At 39.6% G+C, this 20,420-nt stretch overlaps 1 protein-coding gene across 2 annotated transcripts in view; it reads left to right on the plus strand.

The window, feature by feature from the left end:
• The window catches only part of STK32B (serine/threonine kinase 32B), a 335,065-nt gene that overhangs the window by 215,921 nt on the left and 98,724 nt on the right, over positions 1–20,420 (plus strand). For both annotated transcript variants that reach the window (XM_073610257.1, XM_073610249.1), the window contains 2 exons: positions 19,008–19,111; positions 19,539–19,655. In XM_073610257.1, coding sequence (XP_073466358.1) covers positions 19,008–19,111; positions 19,539–19,655 — 221 coding nt within the window. The remainder of the gene's footprint in view (positions 1–19,007; positions 19,112–19,538; positions 19,656–20,420) is intronic.

Raw genomic sequence — 20,420 nt, forward strand, 5'->3', positions numbered from 1 at the left:
GCCACTGAAATGGTAAGTATAGATGGGCTTATTTTACAAGGCTTGCTTTTTTTTTTTTTAAAAGTAACCCTGTAGTGGCAGGTTTATTTTAATCATAAAAAACAAAAGGGAAGCATTCTTGTACTTAATGTTGAAAACGTTTTAGTGTAAACCTGTTCCTAAAAATAAGAGAATTTTGTTTTCAAATGATTGGATGCTTGATGTGACCACAGCTGTGTCTTATTAACTGAGCTTAGTAAACGTATTTTACAAAGTGAACATTCTGTGTTTTTTCAGTAAATCAATTCAACATTGTAAAAAATTCACTGTAAAATTTAAATTGTAAGAACTTCAGGAAAAATAAGAGTCCCCATATACTGGGCATGAATGGTGGGCAGAGCTGGGGAGATGCGTTATTTATTCAATCTATCCACCATAACTGAAATGTCAGTGTTTTAATGGACTAACCCTTCAAATGATTATTCTAACAAATTCTTTTATTATTATAAAATAGCTCCTTTGTGTTTCTTTGTAGTTTGGGAAATTGAAGTGAGATTTCTCCATGTTAGCTGTGTTCTAGTGTTTGTTGTTTAGAAAGGTCAAGGTCTGTTATTTGTGCTTTGGGATTTCTTTTCTAGGACGGCAGTATTGATTGAAATCATAAAACCACAATCGCAGTCTTAAAATTCAGATAACACACTGAGAAGGGAGCGGATGAATCATTTGATTTGCAAGTTAAGGATGCTGTCTGTTTCTTGGGAGAAGAATGTCCTTGATTGTTTCTGATGTTTTCAAAGATGTGAATATAGAAGGAAGAAGAAAAGAATTATCTAAACTTGTTTAATGATGTTGAATTGACCTTTACTGCTGCTGTTCTGTGTCAGTGTGCAACATATGCTCATCAGATTTAACACAAAATGATTAATGACTCTGACAGTCGCTCTGCACTGCTATGAAGGTTAAGTGGTATGTACTCTGTATAACAGGAGAAACATTGTAAAGGAATGTATGTGTGGATGAGATGTGGACTGAAAGCATGCAACTTTTTACAGTGACAATAAACAATATCCTTATTCTCCAAAAATAATCTATACACATCCACTTAATGGTCCTGTAATCTATTTTTCATGAAATATTTTATTACTATGTTTTTCTGCCTCTTTCTAACATCCTCAGTGAGCTCCTGAACCTCTCCACCCCCACCCTTAGGTTTGTTTGGAACACATTAGTTGTGATCATGTGCACTGCTCTATGCACACTACAAAATCACATAGTCCATAATACCTAGTCTAACTTGGGAGCAAGCAATAGAGGGTGGCTACATTTTTACATACAGTGGAACCATGGAGAACAACCCATGGAGCCACCCTCTAAGAGGAAGTCAGGATCACCGCAGCAAAAAAAGGAATTTGGAGACTTTGTGGAGACTGAAAGCAATAGAAGGTAGTGTTTAGCATTAGGAATACAAGTAGATTAAAATGTTTTCTTTTTAAACCATAGTTTAGGGTCATTTTAAAGTAAAACTCAAGGCAACAAATAAAATCAATAAGTGAACCGAAAGGGCTACTCAAGGAACTCCAGCGGTATTCAAAATCAGATTTATATTATGATATTCATATGATTCCGTACAGCCAAATTGACCTAGTTTTCTGGCTCTTGTATAAAGTTCTTTTAGTTTTTATTTCAGGACACCAGGCTAGTGTGCCAGAGTCTCTATAGTGTTGAGTACCATACCTTCCTTTTAAGCCCTCCCAAACCTTTTGCCTGGTCTGTTTTATCTACAGACAGCTGTTTGCCTGGAGTTCAACGTTATCCACTGGTACAAGGTTATACCATGTGCCATATCTCACTTAATTTATTTAGGTTTTGCCATACTTTATATCATCAACCAAATCCCAAAGTACTAGCTTTATCACATTGCCGTTAGCTGTACAATTTACCTACATTCCCTAACATTCTGTAATACATCCTATAGACATGTGCACAACAAAAAAATTTGTTTAGTTGCTTTACGTTTCCATTAATTCGTAACGATTCGTAATTTCGTAAGACGCGAGTTTTTATATTCGGACTCATTCGTATTTTCATAACAGATATATTTTCGTTGATACGGAATGATTCGTAATTCCGTTAGTCTAACGATTCGTAATTTCGTAAGATGCGAGGTTTCATATTCGGACTCGTTTGTATTTTCATAACAGATATATTTTCGTTGATACGGAATGATTCGTAAATTCCGTTAGTCTAACGATTCGTAATTTCGTAAGATGCGAGGTTTCATATTCGGACTCATTCGTATTTTCATAACAGATATATTTTCGTTGATACGGAATGATTCGTAATTCCATTTAATTTTCTTTGATTCGAAATTCGTAATTTTTTTAGATAATAATTTTCATTTATTCGGTATACTACTCGTAATTTAGTAATTGTTACATTTGTAAGATTGCCTTTTTTGTTGATTCGTACTTTTGTAGGAAATAAAGAATAATAATCCTATGCTTGCTTTTCTAATAAGTCCTGTACTTACTCCATTCCACTTCCTCAGTCACAAGACCTGACTCAGTCTCCTCCTCAACTGAATCTAAAAAGATTCAGGAGTGCAATGTGACTCAGACACAAAAGGGATAAGCTGATTGGCGAAAGATATTAAGTGAGATACATCACTCACTAATACACTTACACTGTCCATTCAAAAGAACGATTCAAGAACACGAGCAAACGAAATTACGAACAGACGAAGAAACTAAATCACGAACAAACGAATGAAAATACAAAAATACGAAATTACGAACAGGCAAAGGATTGAAAATACGAAATGTAAATCATTCATTATAGATGTCATTTTCTTTCTTTTACTGTTTCGGAGTTTCGTATTTTCGTAAGTTTGTCCGTTCGTAAGTTCATATTTTCGCGAGTTCGTTATTTTGCTTATTCGTAATTTTGTAATTTTCGTATTTTCGTTCTTTCAGCTACTGGGATGTTTGAATTGATACGAATGTACGAATACTAACAAATGTGTACAAAAATCTATTCGTTACGAACCGAATCGCACATGTCTATGCGTATTATTATGCATATACTACCATGTTTCCCTGAAAATAAGCCCGGGTGTTGTAATAATTTTTTCAACAAAAGACCCAGTAGGGCTTATTTTCGGGGTAGGGCTTGTCATGTGCTGTCTCCCCATCTCCTGGAACGGAGTTAAAAGTGCCTGTAAACTCAAAAAATGTACTGTATTACAGCCCCTATACAATGTAAAGTGTGCACCGTACCTTCCTACAGCGCCTTCCTTGTTGCTTCCGTGACCCGCCTGATCGGTCTTCCATGCTCTGAGCACTGCAGAGGGAGGGGGGCCCGAGATCCCCCACTGACAGCTGGCAGAAGGAGAGCAGCGGGGAATCAGCTGAGCGCCGCTTGGCACTTTCATGTACCACCTAAACGGTCTTTTCCCGCTCCGAGCAGTGCAGAAAGGAGGGGGCCCGAGATCACCCGCTGACAGCTGGCAGAAGGAGAGCAGCGGGGCATCAGCTGAGCATCGCTCGGCGCTTCCATGTACCACCTGAATGGTCTTCTCCTATTCCAAGAACTACAGAGGGAGGGGGGCCGAAATTCCCCACTGACAGAAGAGGAGGAGAGCAGCGGGGATCAGCTGAGCAGCGCCGCAACAAAGTTATTCACCACAGAAACATACACAGTGTAGACCACACAACACAACCCTTCCAAACTAGGGCTTATTTTCGGGGTAGGGCTTATATTGGAGCCTTCTCCGAAAATGTCAGTAGGGCTTACTTTCGGGGTGGGTCTTATTTTCAGGGAAACACAGTATATACACAAAACACTTGAAGCTAAAAGGAAAAATTGCATTCCTAATTTGGATAAAATCTTATTTTTTATTCAATAAATTATATCACTCTATAGCCTCAAACCCCTGAAAAAACATTGGCTGTATTTTCAAATGTAAGGCCAGTAAAAGAAACGGATTCTACAAGTATTAAAACCTTTTGACTGTGTATAACATACAGTAATTGCTCACTGAATGTTTATTGATTCAACTTACAGAAAGTCAGCAGTGGCCATTGCTTACAAAATAGTGCTCAGAAAAATGAGATTTTACCAGATTAGACATTAACTGAGCAGCACAAACTTTCTTGTGTTTCTTTAAATTAGCGCATAGTATAATTCCTAGCTGGTATAAAAGTGTTGGCATTGTGAGTTCTTGGTTACTTTGCAAATGTCTTCCCATAAATATAGCAAAACATTTTCACTGTTGTCCAAAGACATGTACAGTAAGTGACAGTTATTTTTCTTACCACTATGCCCACTGTCACATTACATGATTCTTATCAGTCAGGACTGAATAGCAGCCGCGGTGATTGCATGTCATGATGGGGGATGTAGACTATAAGGCTGCACATCTGCTAAGCTGCTTGAAAAGAGAAAAACGCTCACATTAGTCCAGTTTTCTGAAATACATTTAACTCTCTCACCATTCTCACTCTGTGCAGGGTCAGGGGAAAGTGTGAAGGATCCATTATCTGTTTTTTTACCCAGCGCCATTTAACAGCTTTGGATATTTGTGATCATTATGGAGCCCTAGTCACTCAAACGGTTCTTTATAATACATTTTCTATTTATCCAATTTTGGTCTTGATATATCTAAGCCCTGAATTTGCAAGAGAATAAATAATAACTCAAGGTAAATGTATAGTCCTTCAACGAGCATGTATACTTTATTTAGTGCCTGTGTCAATGGGTTTTTGTTTGTTTTAAGTGGGTTTTGCATCCCCAGACAATTCTATGGGAATGCAAAACCTGTTTGAAGTGGGTCAAATTCAGGTCAGAAGAAAGTCAACTGTAGGCCAAATGCATCTGTTAGGGCTCATTTACACTTTGTTTGACTTCAACACACATTAAAGCGCCTACCGCTTCAAGATGTTATTTTTATGTGTTTTTGATGCTTCTATGATGCTTCATTGGTGCTTCAATAAAGCTTCGGTGGTGCTTTCTTGAAGCTTTAATGAAGCTTGCCAGATGCCCTTTGTGTTGATATGTCATACCTGCAATTTCTTCAAAACAAAGCAAAGGTAACGCTTCTCTCAAAAGCTTCAGGTGCTTCAAGCATGCTTTGTCACAGACTTCTATGGAGGGTTTGAAGACACATTGAAGCACCACTAAAGTGTTATGACTGATTTCTGATTGGGACTCTAAAACAGAAGGTAATACTGCAGCTGCAGGAACAGATTCACAGGACTCAATCACTGTGTTTAAAATGTCCGTTCAGTGGCAAAATTTATTATTACATGTTATTTTATACATAGATAAGAAAGGGGTGGTGTGAGATTTTATTAAAAACTAACAAACAGAAATATGTTATTAAAAGCTAACAAATAGAAATATATTATTAAAAGCTAGTGAATAGAACAATTGCAAAAATAAAACATTGAGAAGGGAGGGGGGAGTAGAGAGCGTTTAGTAGGAGATGTGTCTGTGTGTTAGGTGAAGGTTACAGAACAACAGTGAGAACAAAATGGAGTCTCTTGTGCTTAAATGAACAGTACAGTGAATGTCAATGTCATTTCCCTCCTTTTGTTTATTTGACACCATTCTTCTCCGCGTTACATTCAGCCGATTGCTGGTAACTCCTGTTACATTGGCGCAGAGAGACGGCGTCCTGTTCAGCTCTTTCCCAGCTTTCTCACAATACTGGGTTCATCAGGGCTCGTACATTTGTTGGTACAGCGAGTAGTCACACAGAGGCATAGCCTGATGAGGAAGTAAATAACAAATATGAGAAATAGGAACATCACAATGTAAGCGCCTAGTTTCTGTAACCATGTTGCTATGCCATATAAAAAGTCACCAAAACCTCCTAAACCCTGAAAGGGGTTCCATCCATCTTTAGCAATATCTCTGGCCTTATTCTGTAGTTTTCTTATCTTAGCAAGATGCCCCTTAATAATGTCCTCATTATCAGAAATGTATATACAACAGTCAGTGTGAAATACCTTACACATCCCACCTTGAGCTGCCATGATATAATTTAGCATTAATCTGTGCTCTAATACTACTTTTTTAAGCTGAGCTATTTCTTCACTTAATAAACCTATATTAGTGGTAGTAAGGGTAATAATCTCATCTCCAATTCTAGTGTAATTATTCTTTTCATTGCTTCAATTCCCCGTCCTGTGGAGGGAACCATGACCATGCCATGTCGCCTTCAGTGAACAGCTCTCTTTTGAACACGAAGGGGTATTCTGGACTTTGATCTGGTCGCACTGTATCTTTGCGAACAGCCAAAGCAGGTGCTAACTTCCCAAAATAACAAGTACCTGTAACATTAGTAGGAAGCCAGGCGTAAGCTTTATTTCCACATATATAATATAACCCTCTACGTATGGATGGCATGCCTGCTCCTAAAAAACTGAAAGCAATAACATGGAATCTCAGGTAACCGATATTTTCACATATTGGGAACTGTGAGCAATTTGTACTATAAAGGGTTCTATTTAGTTCTGGATCTGGGATATAATAATATTGACCATAGTTTCCTCCATAAACTGTAATTTTTGCTCTGGTGCAATCTGAATTGCCCAACCGTGTACATTTAGTGTTAAATGGGTATGTAATGTTTAAACAAATCTGTGGAGTGTTTATCTGTTTTGAAACCATCAAAGTTACTGATCTGTGCTCATTAGCTATGAAGACTATGTATGAGCCATTTATTCTGGTTCTGTTTAGATCAGTGAAGATGAGAGGCATTGCTATCATGGGTATTGTTCCTGCTTGGGGATGTTACTAGTGTTGCTATGGGTTGCATACAATTTTAACATTTGGATGAAAGGGTTATTTTCTCAGTTCTCACAAACAACAAAAAGAAAAGAAACATCATCATAATTTTTTCAAAGGATATCATCACTTCAGGATTTTCTTGCAGTGACTGGCGTGAATCCAGGTGGTCTTTCCTTCCAACTTGACAGCGGAACTGGTTGTCAAAAGCACCAAATGTGGTTTGTCAAATTTGGGTTCTAGCGGCTTTCTGACGTGTTGCTTGACCACCACCCAGTCACCTGGTTGGATTCTGTGAATACCTGAAACAGAATCTGGGTGGGGGATAGATTTATAAACACCTTCATGTATTTTATTCAATGTTCTTTGCAAAATCTGAACATATTCTAAAAGATTAGAGTGAGAAGCCTGCAACTGTTGGGGAAAATATAGCCCTGTTTTGGGTGGCCCTCCAAATAAAATCTCATAGGGGGACAGCCCATGTGGTTGTTTAGGGGTAGTTTGTACAGAATATAGGGTTAATGGCAAAGCTTCCACCCATCCTTTTCCTGTATCTGCTTTAACTTTAGCACATCTGTTTTTCAAAATTCCATTAAGTCTCTCAACTTTACCACTACTTTGTGGATGATAAGGTGTATGGAAAGCTTGCTGTATGTGAAGGGCTTCCATTACTTCTTTCATTACTTCCCCAGTAAAATGGGTTCCTCTGTCACTCTCTATAGTTTCAGGAACTCCATATCTACAAACTATTTCATTCAAAATTTTCCTTGCTGTTGTTTTTTGCATTTGCTTTATCTACCGGCCAGCACTCGGGCCAACCTGAGAACATGTCAACACACACTAAAGCGTACTCATAGGTGCCTATTCTGGGCATCTGAATGTAGTCAGTTGTCAGCGCTCCACAGGCCCTGCTGATTTTGAGTAGCATTACATTTGATCCACTTATCCTTCTCTTCATCAGGGGCCTGGTTCTGCAACTGAATTAGAGTTTCTACATCCCACTGCTTTTCATGAGGGGAATCTGTCCCCGTTACCTGGGTGACCCCTACAATGGGTGTGACTCCAAATGCCATAAGGGCAGCATCCTTTGCCGCTTGGTCCGCTAAAGCATTTCCTCTGGCTGTCATGTAATTTCCCCTTGCATGCCCGTTTACCTTCAAGATGGAACTTCTGCTGGTTTCTGAAAGGCCTCAAATAGCCGCTCTATGAGTTTTGCATGTCTCACTGGCTTCCCTGCACTAGTCAGGAAGTTCCGTGCTTTCCTAATAGGCCCAAAATCGTGGGCTATTCCAAACGCATGTCTGCTGTCAGTGTAAATGTTTCCCCTTTAATTCTCTAGGAGATGACATCAGTGTAAAATCTGGAACCATCTACGAATAAGTGTGTGTCACAATCTGATAAAGGCTCATCTTTTGCTGGTGTGACAGAGGCCCTTTCTACCTCCATAAGAGCCATACAATCATGAGAAAAACTTTCAGGTTCTACATCAGTACCATTTGTTGCATCTTCCTCATCAATTATAGGAAAAAGAGTAGCCGGATTTAACGTAAGACATCGTCTGATTGTTAAATTCAATGGAGCAAAAAGAGCAGACTGTACTTGTCAAATCTACTGGTAGACACATGTCTGGTATTTACTTGATTCATGATTTCCTGTACTGCATGTGGCACATACAGGATCAGAGCAGAATCTAGTACAAGCTCAGTTACTTTGTCTAGCAGCAAAATGCAGGCTGCTATGGCTCGCATACAACTGGGGGAGCCTTTGACGACAGGGTCTAATGAGACTGATACATACATCACAGGCCTCTGTTTGTCCCCATGTAGCTGGGTGAGTAAACCTGCAGCAAATCTATTGACTTCATGACAGAACAAAGCAAAAGTCTTAGTATAGTCAGGAAGTCCAATGGCGGGAGCTTCAGACAAAATTTTAATAAGCTCCTTCATCTGCAATTCATTGTCCCATGTGAGTTTGAAAGGGTTTCTAGTGGTAGCCTCATATAGAGGAGCTATAAGTTCTGATGCATTTGAAATCCAGTCCCTACAATATCCCACTAACCCCAGGAAGGCACGTAGTTGCCGTACATTTCTTGGCTTTTCAAATTTTTGTAGAGTTTTAACTCGATCTGGGATTAGGTGACGGATTCCATGTGAAATGCAGTGATCCAGGAAGATCACTTTCTCTTGGCAGTATTGTAGCTTATCTTTGCTAACTTTGTTGTTACTGTAGTACAGAAACATGAGAGGGCTTGCTGTTTCTCTGCTACAAATGTCTTTTGTATCAGAACAAATAAGCAAATCATCTATGTACTGAAGCAAAACTGTATTTGGGTGTGAGGGGAACGTTGGTCCAATACTTGCTTTAACGCAGTATTATATTCAGAGGGGCTACTCACACTGCCTTGGGGCAATCTTGTCCATGCTAACTTTTGGGCATCATGGGTAAATGAAAAAAGGTGCCAGCAATCTGGGTGCAGGGGCACCGAAAAGAAAGCGTTTGCAAGATCAATCACTGTAAAGCAGGTGCTGGAGGCAGGTATTCCACTTAGTAAAGTGCGGAGGTTGGGCACGATTGGGGTATCTGCCTCAATTATATTGTTAATGGCTCTCAAATCATGCACCATGCGGTATGTCACCGGCCCACCTTTCTTGTCTGGCTTCTTTGCAATTGGGAACAGGGGTGTATTGACTTGGGACTTAATTGGTACAACAACCCATGCTGCTTTCAGTTGAGTGATTTGATCCTTTATCCCCTCAGTCTGAGCAATACTCAGTGGGTACTATTTAATCTGTGGGAAATGAGCTCCTGGTTTAATTTTTATCATGACTGGGGTGCAATCCAGCAGACCTACATCATATTTGCTGGTGGCACATAATTCAGCAGGAACCACTTTCAATTCAGTTGGAAATGGCGGAGTGGAGTCTTGGATTAAAAATACTCCACAGGCAGAATTTAACTTCTCCTGATAGACTACTGACCACTCCTGTAGGAGTGTAGTCTATGTTTGCTAAAATTTGGTTCAAAAGGTCAGCTCCCAAAAGATTGGTAGGAACTGTGTCTGAAACTAACACTTTAATGACAATTTCTGTTTGCTGTCCTAGCATGTGTTTAAGTGGCTTGGACTCAACCAAATCAGTAGAGGTCCTGGTTAGGCCAACACCAGAGATAACATTTGTAGATAATAATCCTGGAGGTAAGTTCTCTATATTAAAAACACTTCAGCTTGCACCAGTATCGATTAAACAGGTTAATTCTGTTTCTCCTCCAGGATAGGGGAGTTCTTGTAAAAATACTTTTACTCTGGCCTCTGGACCATTGTCTCCCCTATTTAAAATGATTGATACTGGTATGCCATTTTCCTATGCCTGATCCACTGCTTTTGGCAGAGAACTGGGATCAGCATGAGGTGCCTCTAAGCTCTTTTCCAGTCTCCGGTCAGGAAGATGGTAGAATTTGGCTGTGTGTCCTTCCCCATTACAATTGTAGCATATAATTAATCCCCGATTGCCATGATTTCTGAAATTGCCTTTGCCTCGTCCTCTTCCTCTCTGCTTCCCCACATAACCTTGGGTTTGCTGTCTTTTTGGTTAATCCTGTTTTCTATGCATAACAGGATAGGCAGGATGTCTTGAATAGACAAATTGCCTGCCTCAGGCCTTGCTGTGAACAACTTTTCTTTCAACTGGGGTATTAAACCATCAAGAAACCTTTGTTTCACCAGTTGTGTAGATGGACTTGCAGTTTCTCCTGCCTTCTCTTCCTCTATTTTAATGCCTGCTTCCTTATCCATATCGCTTAACCGCCTCCAATAAGCCCCTGCTGCTTCCTCTTTCCCTTGCTTAGCATTCATAAATTCAGCATGTCTGGTTTGTCCATATATTTGGGGCAATTTTTCCTTCAATTTCTCACAAACCTCCCATCCACTAACCATCTTACCTAGATTTTTGACGTCTACACCACATTCTTTAAGTATATAGCCAGACATGTTGCTCCCCACTGCTTTAATAAGAAGCTGATGAATGTCAATAGCAGAAGCCTCATATGCTTCCTGTGCAGCACTAAGTTTGTTTGCAAACCCAATTGGATTCTTTCTAGGATCTCCCAATCCCTCTAATATGGCTCTCATATCTTGGGGACTAAAAGGTACATGCCATTTAATTTGAGACTTACTGTCAACAGCATTACCTTCAAAAACTAATTGGGTTCTGACAGGATAAACTGCAACAGATTGCTCTGTGCCAGGGGCAGAAGGGGTGGCATCTCGCTTCCTTCTCTCTTCATGTTGCTGCCACAATTTGAAAATGATGGTTTGCCCCGGAAGTTCAGACTCTATCTCTCTTTCTCTAGCCAAAGCCTTAAGTTCAGAGAGATCTAGTTTTGCATGTGTGCCTTTTGATTTATGCCAATCATCTGTTTCTAGGATACAAAGCCAAATCCCTCTTTGTAGGTTGATATGGGGCTGTTGAACCTCTGCTCTCTACTATATTGCCCAGCTCATCTTTTGTGTGTTCCATGTAATCTAATTCTTTTGCTTTTGTGCATGGACCCCTTAAAGCCGAAATGGCAGCCACATAAGATGGGGGGTCCTCGTTTACAGAGTCTTCTGGCCAAACGTAGTAAATTTGGACAGTACTTTTATTAAACATCTCCGTCAAGCCAGTTTGATTTGCTACTTTAGTTTCTGTCTCCCATGTGCAAGCTATTCTCCACATTCCGTTACTGCATAGTAGTGGGCCATAATCATGCAGAAAAGTTTGCCATACTTGCAAATCAAAAGTCCCTTCAGATTTTAAAGGTTAGCTGTCCATTCTACCCATTTATCTAGGGGCCCAGTATAGGCGGAACCGTACCTTCGGTTCATATATTCTCTAGCGCTCATCTTGCGCTGGGCATTTTCTGAAGGCCTCCCTCTCACCCTTCGTTCCCTTAATTAATTTAATGCCCATAATGACTGGCCAGTCTTCTCTACTTGTGCCTATACTCTCTTGCCTCTAAAACAAATAGTACAGCAAATCTGCAGGTTTACAAGAAGAGTCTCCACTTATCTACGTGGATAGAAGGGGTTTATGACAATAGACAAAACACTCATTAAGAGACCCTCCTCGTCTCTTCTCTTCTCTGTGAGTTTTATCTGACCCTACCATGCGTCTCTGACCCAGGTCGCCCACAAGGAGTCAAAGCAGGGAACTGCAGAGGATTTTCCCTATCCACACACATTCCAACCCATGAAGGGGGACACAAACACTTTCACACACACGTTACCCAACCAGAAAGGTCCGAGAGTGGTCTGGTTTCCTTAAGAACCAAGAGTAGGATACATAGGACAGGCAGAAATATAGCAAGCTTAAGGACAGCTTACCTAGCCGGCATTTGAAGTCTGCGTTCCCGATGATCCCAATCAAAACGCAGTTCCTTCTGGAGACTCTGCCAAACTCTGATATCTGATATCTGACTCGCCAAACTGTTATGACTAATTTCTGATTGGGACTCTAAAACAGGAGTTAATACTGCAGCTGCAGGAACAGATTCACAGGACTCAATCACTGTGTTTAAAATGTCCGTTCAGTGTCAAAATGCATTATTACATGTTATTTTATACATAGATAAGAAAGGGGTGGTGTGAGATGTTATTAAAAAACTAACAAATAGAAATATGTTATTGAAAGCTAACAAATAGAAATATATTATTAAAAGCTAGCAAATAGAACAATTGCAAAAGTAAAACATTGAGAAGGGAGGGGGGAGTAGAGAGCGTTTAGTAGGAGATGTGTCTGTGTGTTAGGTGAAGGTTACAGAACACATTTCAACAGTAAGAACAAAATGGAGTCTCTTGTGCTTAAATGAACAGTACAGTGAATGTCCATGTCACATGGGGTATAGTTTTGAAAGCAAAGCAAACACAAGGTGTGAACAGAACTGTAAGCTAACTATTTTATTTAATGACAGCTGCTTTGATTGGCGTTCAGAGTGCTTTAAAAAAGCGTGTCCAATGCCATGTTTTGAAGCAAGTGTAAACACGTTCCCAATGATCTCGGAACCATCCCATGCTGACGTCATCAACAAAAGCCCAAAGCCTGTCAACACAAGTCTCCATAGAGATGAGCCAGCTGGTTCTCCTGAACCATGATCCACCCAAATCAGGCTGATCTGCGGTAAATGCATGCTTTCCACGGATGGCTGTTTAACCAGAAAAGCCAGTCTATCCAGCTGACCTTGTTTAAGGGTCCAAATAAGATATAAATATATCTTGGCCCCTTCATTGGGCGGGAAACTTGTACTCTGTTCGGGAGCAGGGGATACAGAACCCATTTACTAGTTTACTTTAATGCCAGCAGACACATGAATATCCATCAAGTGAAACTGAAAACTACAAAGCAAATGCTCATCACTATTTATTTATATTGAACTACTTAATATATTTGAAACCGTGCATTGCAGGGCTGGGATTCCATATCTGGAAGCACAGGACTTTTGTGCCCACAGTAACACCCCCCTACCAAAGTCACCTCTTATATACAGAAAACAGTTTTTGGTCGTAACCTGGCTTAGAATATTGAGACAGTGGGGTTGTTTTACTAAAGTAGTAGAGAATGTAAATTTTTATTTAGGTTACTAAATGTTTACTTAACTGAATTAAGTGAATTTAAGTGAATATTATTAAATTATTTTTGCAGGCACATGATTGGATGATTCAAATAATTTACTGAGCTAAGTGAATCTTTATTTACGTTAGTACAAGCGGTGAAGCCATGCTGACTACAATCTTCCAAATATGTATAAGCAAAAATTGTATTGTGTTTTTTCTGCTTACACGTTATTTGGTACTTGATTTGGTGAAAGTAAACAAAGCTTCACCTTATTCAAAAAGGTAAAAGATATTTCACTTTAGAAAGTGCACATGCTCTACTTCTTTAGTAAATCAACCCCAGTGTATAAATAAGCTTATATTAGATGGCTATATTTTTGCAGATGATGGAAAAAAAAATGTTCAATCAATGACTACAGTATATATATATGGAAAAGCGGCCTCTTTGCCCCGCCACCTTGGGTATGACCCTACTGTACCTAGTGGTCCTGGTTCTAATTACTATAATTACCTCAAAATATTTTTTGTTACAAATAATCGGTCCACCGCAATTTGCCATTTTTGGATTGAGTGGATGGTAAACTGGATTAATAAGCCAGAAACACTGGCAAACTGACACCTGAGTTTGCATGTCTGTCTAGTCATTGCCTTCTTTACAAAACAGTCTCACTGCAGTAAACAGAGTGAAAATATATGGTAGCTAATAGAGCCAGGAATCCTGCAGGTGGAGATCTCAGGGCTGAATGCCCTTAGAGACAGGGATGCTGGTGAGTGAGTCAGTTCACCAGCTTCCACTAAATTTCACTTTATGGGGACTGACATTTCCAGTTATCATTGACACACCACTTTTAAATCAGGCTAAAACGAGTAATTGTTCCGGGTACGACAGACATGACTGACTGCAGCAAGGACTGGCTATAAAATAAAATATGTAGAAAGTATCCATTATAACTGCTTGGAAAAAAAAATCTGTATCTAAGCTGCAAATTCTCTATAAGCTTTACCAGTTAATTATGTCAAATCTCTCAGCACTTTGGCAGCAGCTTGACGAAATTCCCAGCAAAAATGTGCTACCTTTTATTCTGCAGTGTTTGATTCATTCTTTCAAAACATACATTTAAAATATTATCCATAAGATGGTCCTACTTTTTTTTTCCAGATATGAGAAACAGACATTAACAAAGGATTGTGTTAATGATTATAAAATGTCCACTGGATAACGCGATTCATATATCAATCTGTTACACTGGAAATGGTTTAATAATTGTTTAGATACTAATTATTTTAATTATTACTAATACTAATTATTGTTTAATACTATCATTTTGGTATTCTTATGTGAGAGATTATACACAGTTTCCTAGGAAGAAAATGAGGCATCCTTTGGCACCAAACTTTTAGTCAACAGTCGTACGTTCCATCATTTGGCATGGATAAAACAAGAGGACCACTGTGTGCAAAACACTTTAACATCTGTAGTGGTTCACATTAGCAAAAAGGCATACTACCAAAACAAGACAAATCACATAAATACATTGATTATTATGGGCCATGTCCACATACAGTTGTGTCAAACAGTTATTCAGATACCTATTCAGTTTTTGTACCCAAAACAAACCAACAACACGCCTCTCAAAAGCAGAGAGGCATCAGGACTTTCAAGGATGTAGTTGTCACTGAGGTGAGCACATACACAATGTTAGGATCAAAAAATGTTTTTTTTGTACAAAGAGTTTTAAAAACATAATTTAAATATAAGAACATCCAAATAATATACAAACGTATATTGGTCACAGTGGCTTAATGTTACAACTTGGAAGTTTGTCATGAAGCTGATTTCCACTTCATATTGTTCCATATATTCAAACGCGTTTTGCAGAGTATTTATGCTTCTTCAGGGAATTTTTATATGCATCTATAGAATCTTCATATGTAAAAAAAGAGATATTATAGTACACTCGGGAGAGGGGGGTCTTGTGTGACATGCACATTATGATTGGGGGAGGCTTGTCTGTAAGCTGCGTAGGTGAGGAGGGGATTGATCTGTGGGTTTTGAGGTAGAGGTAGGTCATGGATGAATAATACCTTTTTCCACTTAAAGGCCGGATTCATTGTATGTGAATGCATGGAAGGCCGCACTCACCTGCTAATAAATAAAGATAATAATCTGAACCCCTTTACATTACACAGCCCCCGCATATCTGGACCCCTTTACATTACACAGCCCCCGTACCTCTGGACCCCTTTACATTACACAGCCCCTCCCTGCATATTACACAGCCCCCCTGCACATCACACAGCCCCCCATGTTATGCTTTAAAATTGTGCACACTCTTGGAATAGTGGCAAACTATGGTACTTAAAAATCTCCATAAGCGAAGCTTTAAAAACTTCTACAGGTTACCAGTTTAGAGTTAGAGGAGGTCTTGTACTATAATTATTGCTCTCGCTTTAACGATCGTGACGATACCTCACATGTGCGATTAGAACACTGTTTACATTTGCGGTGGCGACTTAAGTATGTGCTCGCTTCTGCGCCCGAGCACGGAGGGATGGGGCACTTAAAATTTTTTGATTATTTTTTTTTTTTTTTATTACATTTTTTTTTTTCATTTTTACACTGTTCCTTTTAAAAAAATAATTCTGATCACTTTTATTGCTGTCAGAAGGAATATAAACATCCCTTGTGACAGTAATAGGCAGTGACAGGTACTCTTTATGGAGAGATTTGGGGTCTATAAGGGAATTTTTATATAAATCTATAGAATCAGAAGTGAAGTCATGGCAGCGCTTCCGGTTTACTAGATCTGAGACCCAATCGAAGCCGATTCCGGCTTTGTTCGGATCACCGGCCAGCTGGCAGACGTGACGGCTGGTCGCTCGGACCTCCCAGCGGGACAGGAGAGCCCAGGCGAGCCGTGGAAGGCGGCAGGAGGGGGGTTCACTTAGGTCCTTAGCCACATCAGTTGTTATCCAAAGAAAGCCACCCAGGGGTTAAAATGTCCGTGGACCGGGTGCACGTGAATTCATCACGTGCACTGACGGGCCGCACATTTAGCGGTGGCCCCCCTAGTGTTTAGTTAGTGAATACCAGATGCATATAGATCATATATATATATATATATTGTATTTTAGTGTTCTCAGGTGCTGCAGGTTTTTCCTGCCTACTCCAGGTGTGTGGTCCAATGTCCATCCGACTTGACCCTGGTTTTCACCAGGGGTCAAGTGGCTGCCTCATGATCCTCTTCGTCTCGCATATTGGGAGACCCATATATATATCTTGTTGATATGAAGTTGGTGAGTACACTTATTTATGTACAGTATCTCACAAAAGTGAGTTTACCCCTCACATTTTTGTAAATATTTTATTATATCTTTTCGATGTAAAGTAGTGAGTGTACAGCTTGTATAACAGTGTAAATTTGCTGTCCCCTCAAAATAACTCAACACACAGCCATTAATGTCTAAACCACTGGCAACAAAAGTAAGTACACCCCTAAGTGAAAATGTCCAAATTGGGCCCAAAGTGTCAATATTTTGTGTGGCCACCATTATTTTCCAGCACTGCCATAACCCTCTTGGGCATGGAGTTCACCAGAGCTTCACAGGTTGCCACTGGAGTCCTCTCCCATTCCTCCATGACGATATCACAGAGCTGGTGGATGTTAGAGACCTTGCGTTCCTCCACCTTCCGTTTGAGGATGCCCCGCAGATGATCAATAGGGTTTATGTCTGGAGACATGCTTGGCCAGTCCATAACCTTTACCCTCAGCTTCTTTAGCAAGGCAGTGGTAGTCTCGGAGGTGTGTTTGGGGTCGTTATCATGTTGGAATACAGCCCTGCGGCCCAATCTCTGAGGGGAGGAGATCATGCTCTGCTTCAGTATGTCACAGTACATGTTGGCATTCATGGTCCCCTCAATGAACTGTAGCTCCCCAGTTGCGGCAGCACCCATGCAACCCTTAGACCATGACACTCCCACCACCATGCTTGACTGTAGGCAAGACACACTTGTCTTTGTACTCCTCACCTGGTTGCCGCCACACACGCCTTACACTATCTGAACCAAATAAGTTTATCTTGGTCTCATCAGACCACAGGACATGGTTCCAGTAATTCATGCCCTTATTCTGCTTGTCTTCAGCAAACTTCAGGCTTTCTTGTGCATCATCTTTAGAAGAGGCTTCCTTCTGGGATGACAGCCATGCAGACCAATTTGATGCAGTGTGCGGCATATGGTCTGAGCACTGACAGGCTGACCCCTCACCCCTTCAACCTCTGCAGCAATGCTGGCAGCACTCATATGTCTATTTCCCAAAGACAACCTCCGGATGTGACGCTGAGCACATGCACTCAACTTCTTTGGTCGACCATGGCGAGGCAAGTACTGAGTGGAACCTGTCCTGTTAAACCACTGTATGGTCTTGGCCAACATGCTGCAGCTCAGTTTCAGGGTCTTGGCAATCTTCTTATAGCCTAGGCCATCTTTATGTAGAGCAACAATTCTTTTTTGCAGATCCTCAGAGTTCTTTGCTATGAGGTGCCATGTTGAACTTCCAGTGACCAGTATGAGAGAGTGAGAGCGATAACACCAAATTTAACACGCCTGTTTCCCATTCACACCTGAGACCTTGTAACACTGAGTCACATGACATCGGGGAGGGAAAATGGCTACTTGGGCCCAATTTGGACATTTTCACTTAGGGGTGTACTCACTTTTGTTGCCAGCGGTTTATACATTAATGGCTGTGTGTTGAGATATTTTGAGGGGACAGAAAATTTACAGTGTTATACAAGCTGTACACTCACTACTTTACATTGTAGCAAAGTGTAATTTCTTCAGTGTTGTCACATGTAAAGCTATAATAAAATATTTACAAAAATGTGAGGGGTGTACTCACTTTTGTGAGATACTGTATATGTTATAAAGTATAAAGTATTATGTGAAGTCACAAAATTGCTGAGTGTACTATAATATCTCTTTTTGACATTTGATGAATCTCTAGATGCATTTAAAAATTCCCTGAAGAAACAGAAATACTCTGCAAAATGCATTTGAATATATGCACAATATGAAGTAGAAATGAGCTTCATAACAAACTTCCAAGTTGTAACATTTAGTCGCTGTGACAAATATATGTTTGTATACTTTTTGGATGTTCTTATTTCAAAACTCTTTTTACAATAAAAAATGTTTTTTATCTTAATATTGTGTATGTGCTCACCTCAGTGTAAACTCTGCATCCTTGAAAGTCCTGATGGTTCTCTACGTTTGAGAGGTGTGTTGTTGGTTTGTTTTGGGTACTATATTAAATTGAATGTGGATGTGGATAGTTGTCCCTGTTTTTGTTAGGTTTCGTTTGACTTTTACTATCTCATATGCATATTAATATTTAAATCATGAAATGAACCCATTTTTAAAAGCAAGAAGTAATTCAAGAGCCATCTTGGGCAGTCAAAGGTTTTTTTTGTATGAGATAATGATAGATTTTATAATGTTGGTAATTGAGGTCTTAATAACATGCCTACAGTAATATGGTAAATGGAAGTCATGCAGTGGCTGAAATTACCCTATGACACATATATTTCTATATGTATTGTATTATTTTAAAAACAGAATGTTAACCTTCAAAATCTCTGTTTTGTATTTAAGCACCAGAAGTGTTTCAGTCTTTCATGGAAGTGGGACCAGGGTATTCCTATCATGTGGACTGGTGGTCATTAGGAATTACAGCTTATGAACTCCTGAGGGGTTGGGTAAGACTACACCTTTTGTCATATGATATCATTCACTATACTATGTTTTACTGGGGTAAATGTAAGATTATACAATAGTCATTGGTAGATCCTGCCTCTCATGCTATAATTGTTCAAAAACATTATTAAGCATAAATTCCTTTACTGTGATTCCAAAAAAAAGACACCTCAATGTTTTAATTACAGGTCAATATGCACAGTACTGTGGGTTGCAGTGATGAGGGGATTATTTCAGCGCATTGGTGGGAAAGGGCCCCAAGTCACTTTTTTGAACTGACAGCCTAAATACGTAAAAGCCTCATTAAAAACTGATATTTTACTGTGTTTAATTGTGAACTATATTTTTTAAGAGAGCCAAATACATTTAAATACATTTATATAATAATTGTTCTCACTGTAATCCTCTGTTTATGTTCCTATTTTCTAGAGGCCTTATGAGATTCACTCTACAACTCCAATAGATGACATCCTTAATATGTTCAAGATTGAAAGAGTGCATTATTCATCAACATGGTGTAAAAACATGGTGGCGTTACTCAAAAAGGTAATACTAGCTTTGGTTCAGCAGTTTGAATATCAATAACCTACTACAGTAGTAATATATTTAAGGGAACGCGTCAAGATGGCTGTTATCTGCAAGCACATCTGTCTGACATTACACAAATAAAATCAATGGGGACCTTTTCTCCCAAGGACTTTTTCCACAGAAATCATTCTCTAAGTAAAGGTTGCAGACTTAAGCAGTTTGATGAAAAATCTTGACCCCCCAAAAAATAAAAGAAAACCTTATAATATTATCCCCATAAATGAATCTGCGGCCAGGCTATGGACATTCAAGTATAAATCTATTTTTAACAAGCAGTAAATTAACTTTAAATAAGCCTACACTGGCCTCTGCAGCTATGTGAGTATATAAATAGTATTTATTACATGTAAATACATGAATAGATTCACTATGAAGAGGACCTAATTTGTAAAAGCGGTGTCCAGAATTTGCAGGCAGAGAGCAGACTAGACACCACTGTGGCCTGTGGTCTTCCAGCAGCTGATCTTTCTCTATTACCTATTTATCTTACCTTTTTTAGCACTAAATCTCTGTGTGGAGGTGAAACAGGGCTTTGCTTCCTCATTTCTTAGCTACCCCCTGATTGTTTGTGATCTAATGGCTGGTGGGGGAATATTCAAGAAACTCCTAGAGTGTAGGAACATGAGACCCAATGGATGAATCCAGCAGTAGCAGGGGGATCCTTGCACTGCAAGTACTCAGGTACAGCAAATAGAACAGTGAGCATGACAATAGTGATATCAC

This window comes from Aquarana catesbeiana, linkage group LG01, assembly GCF_042186555.1.
Source record: "Aquarana catesbeiana isolate 2022-GZ linkage group LG01, ASM4218655v1, whole genome shotgun sequence".
NCBI lineage: Eukaryota > Metazoa > Chordata > Amphibia > Anura > Ranidae > Aquarana > Aquarana catesbeiana.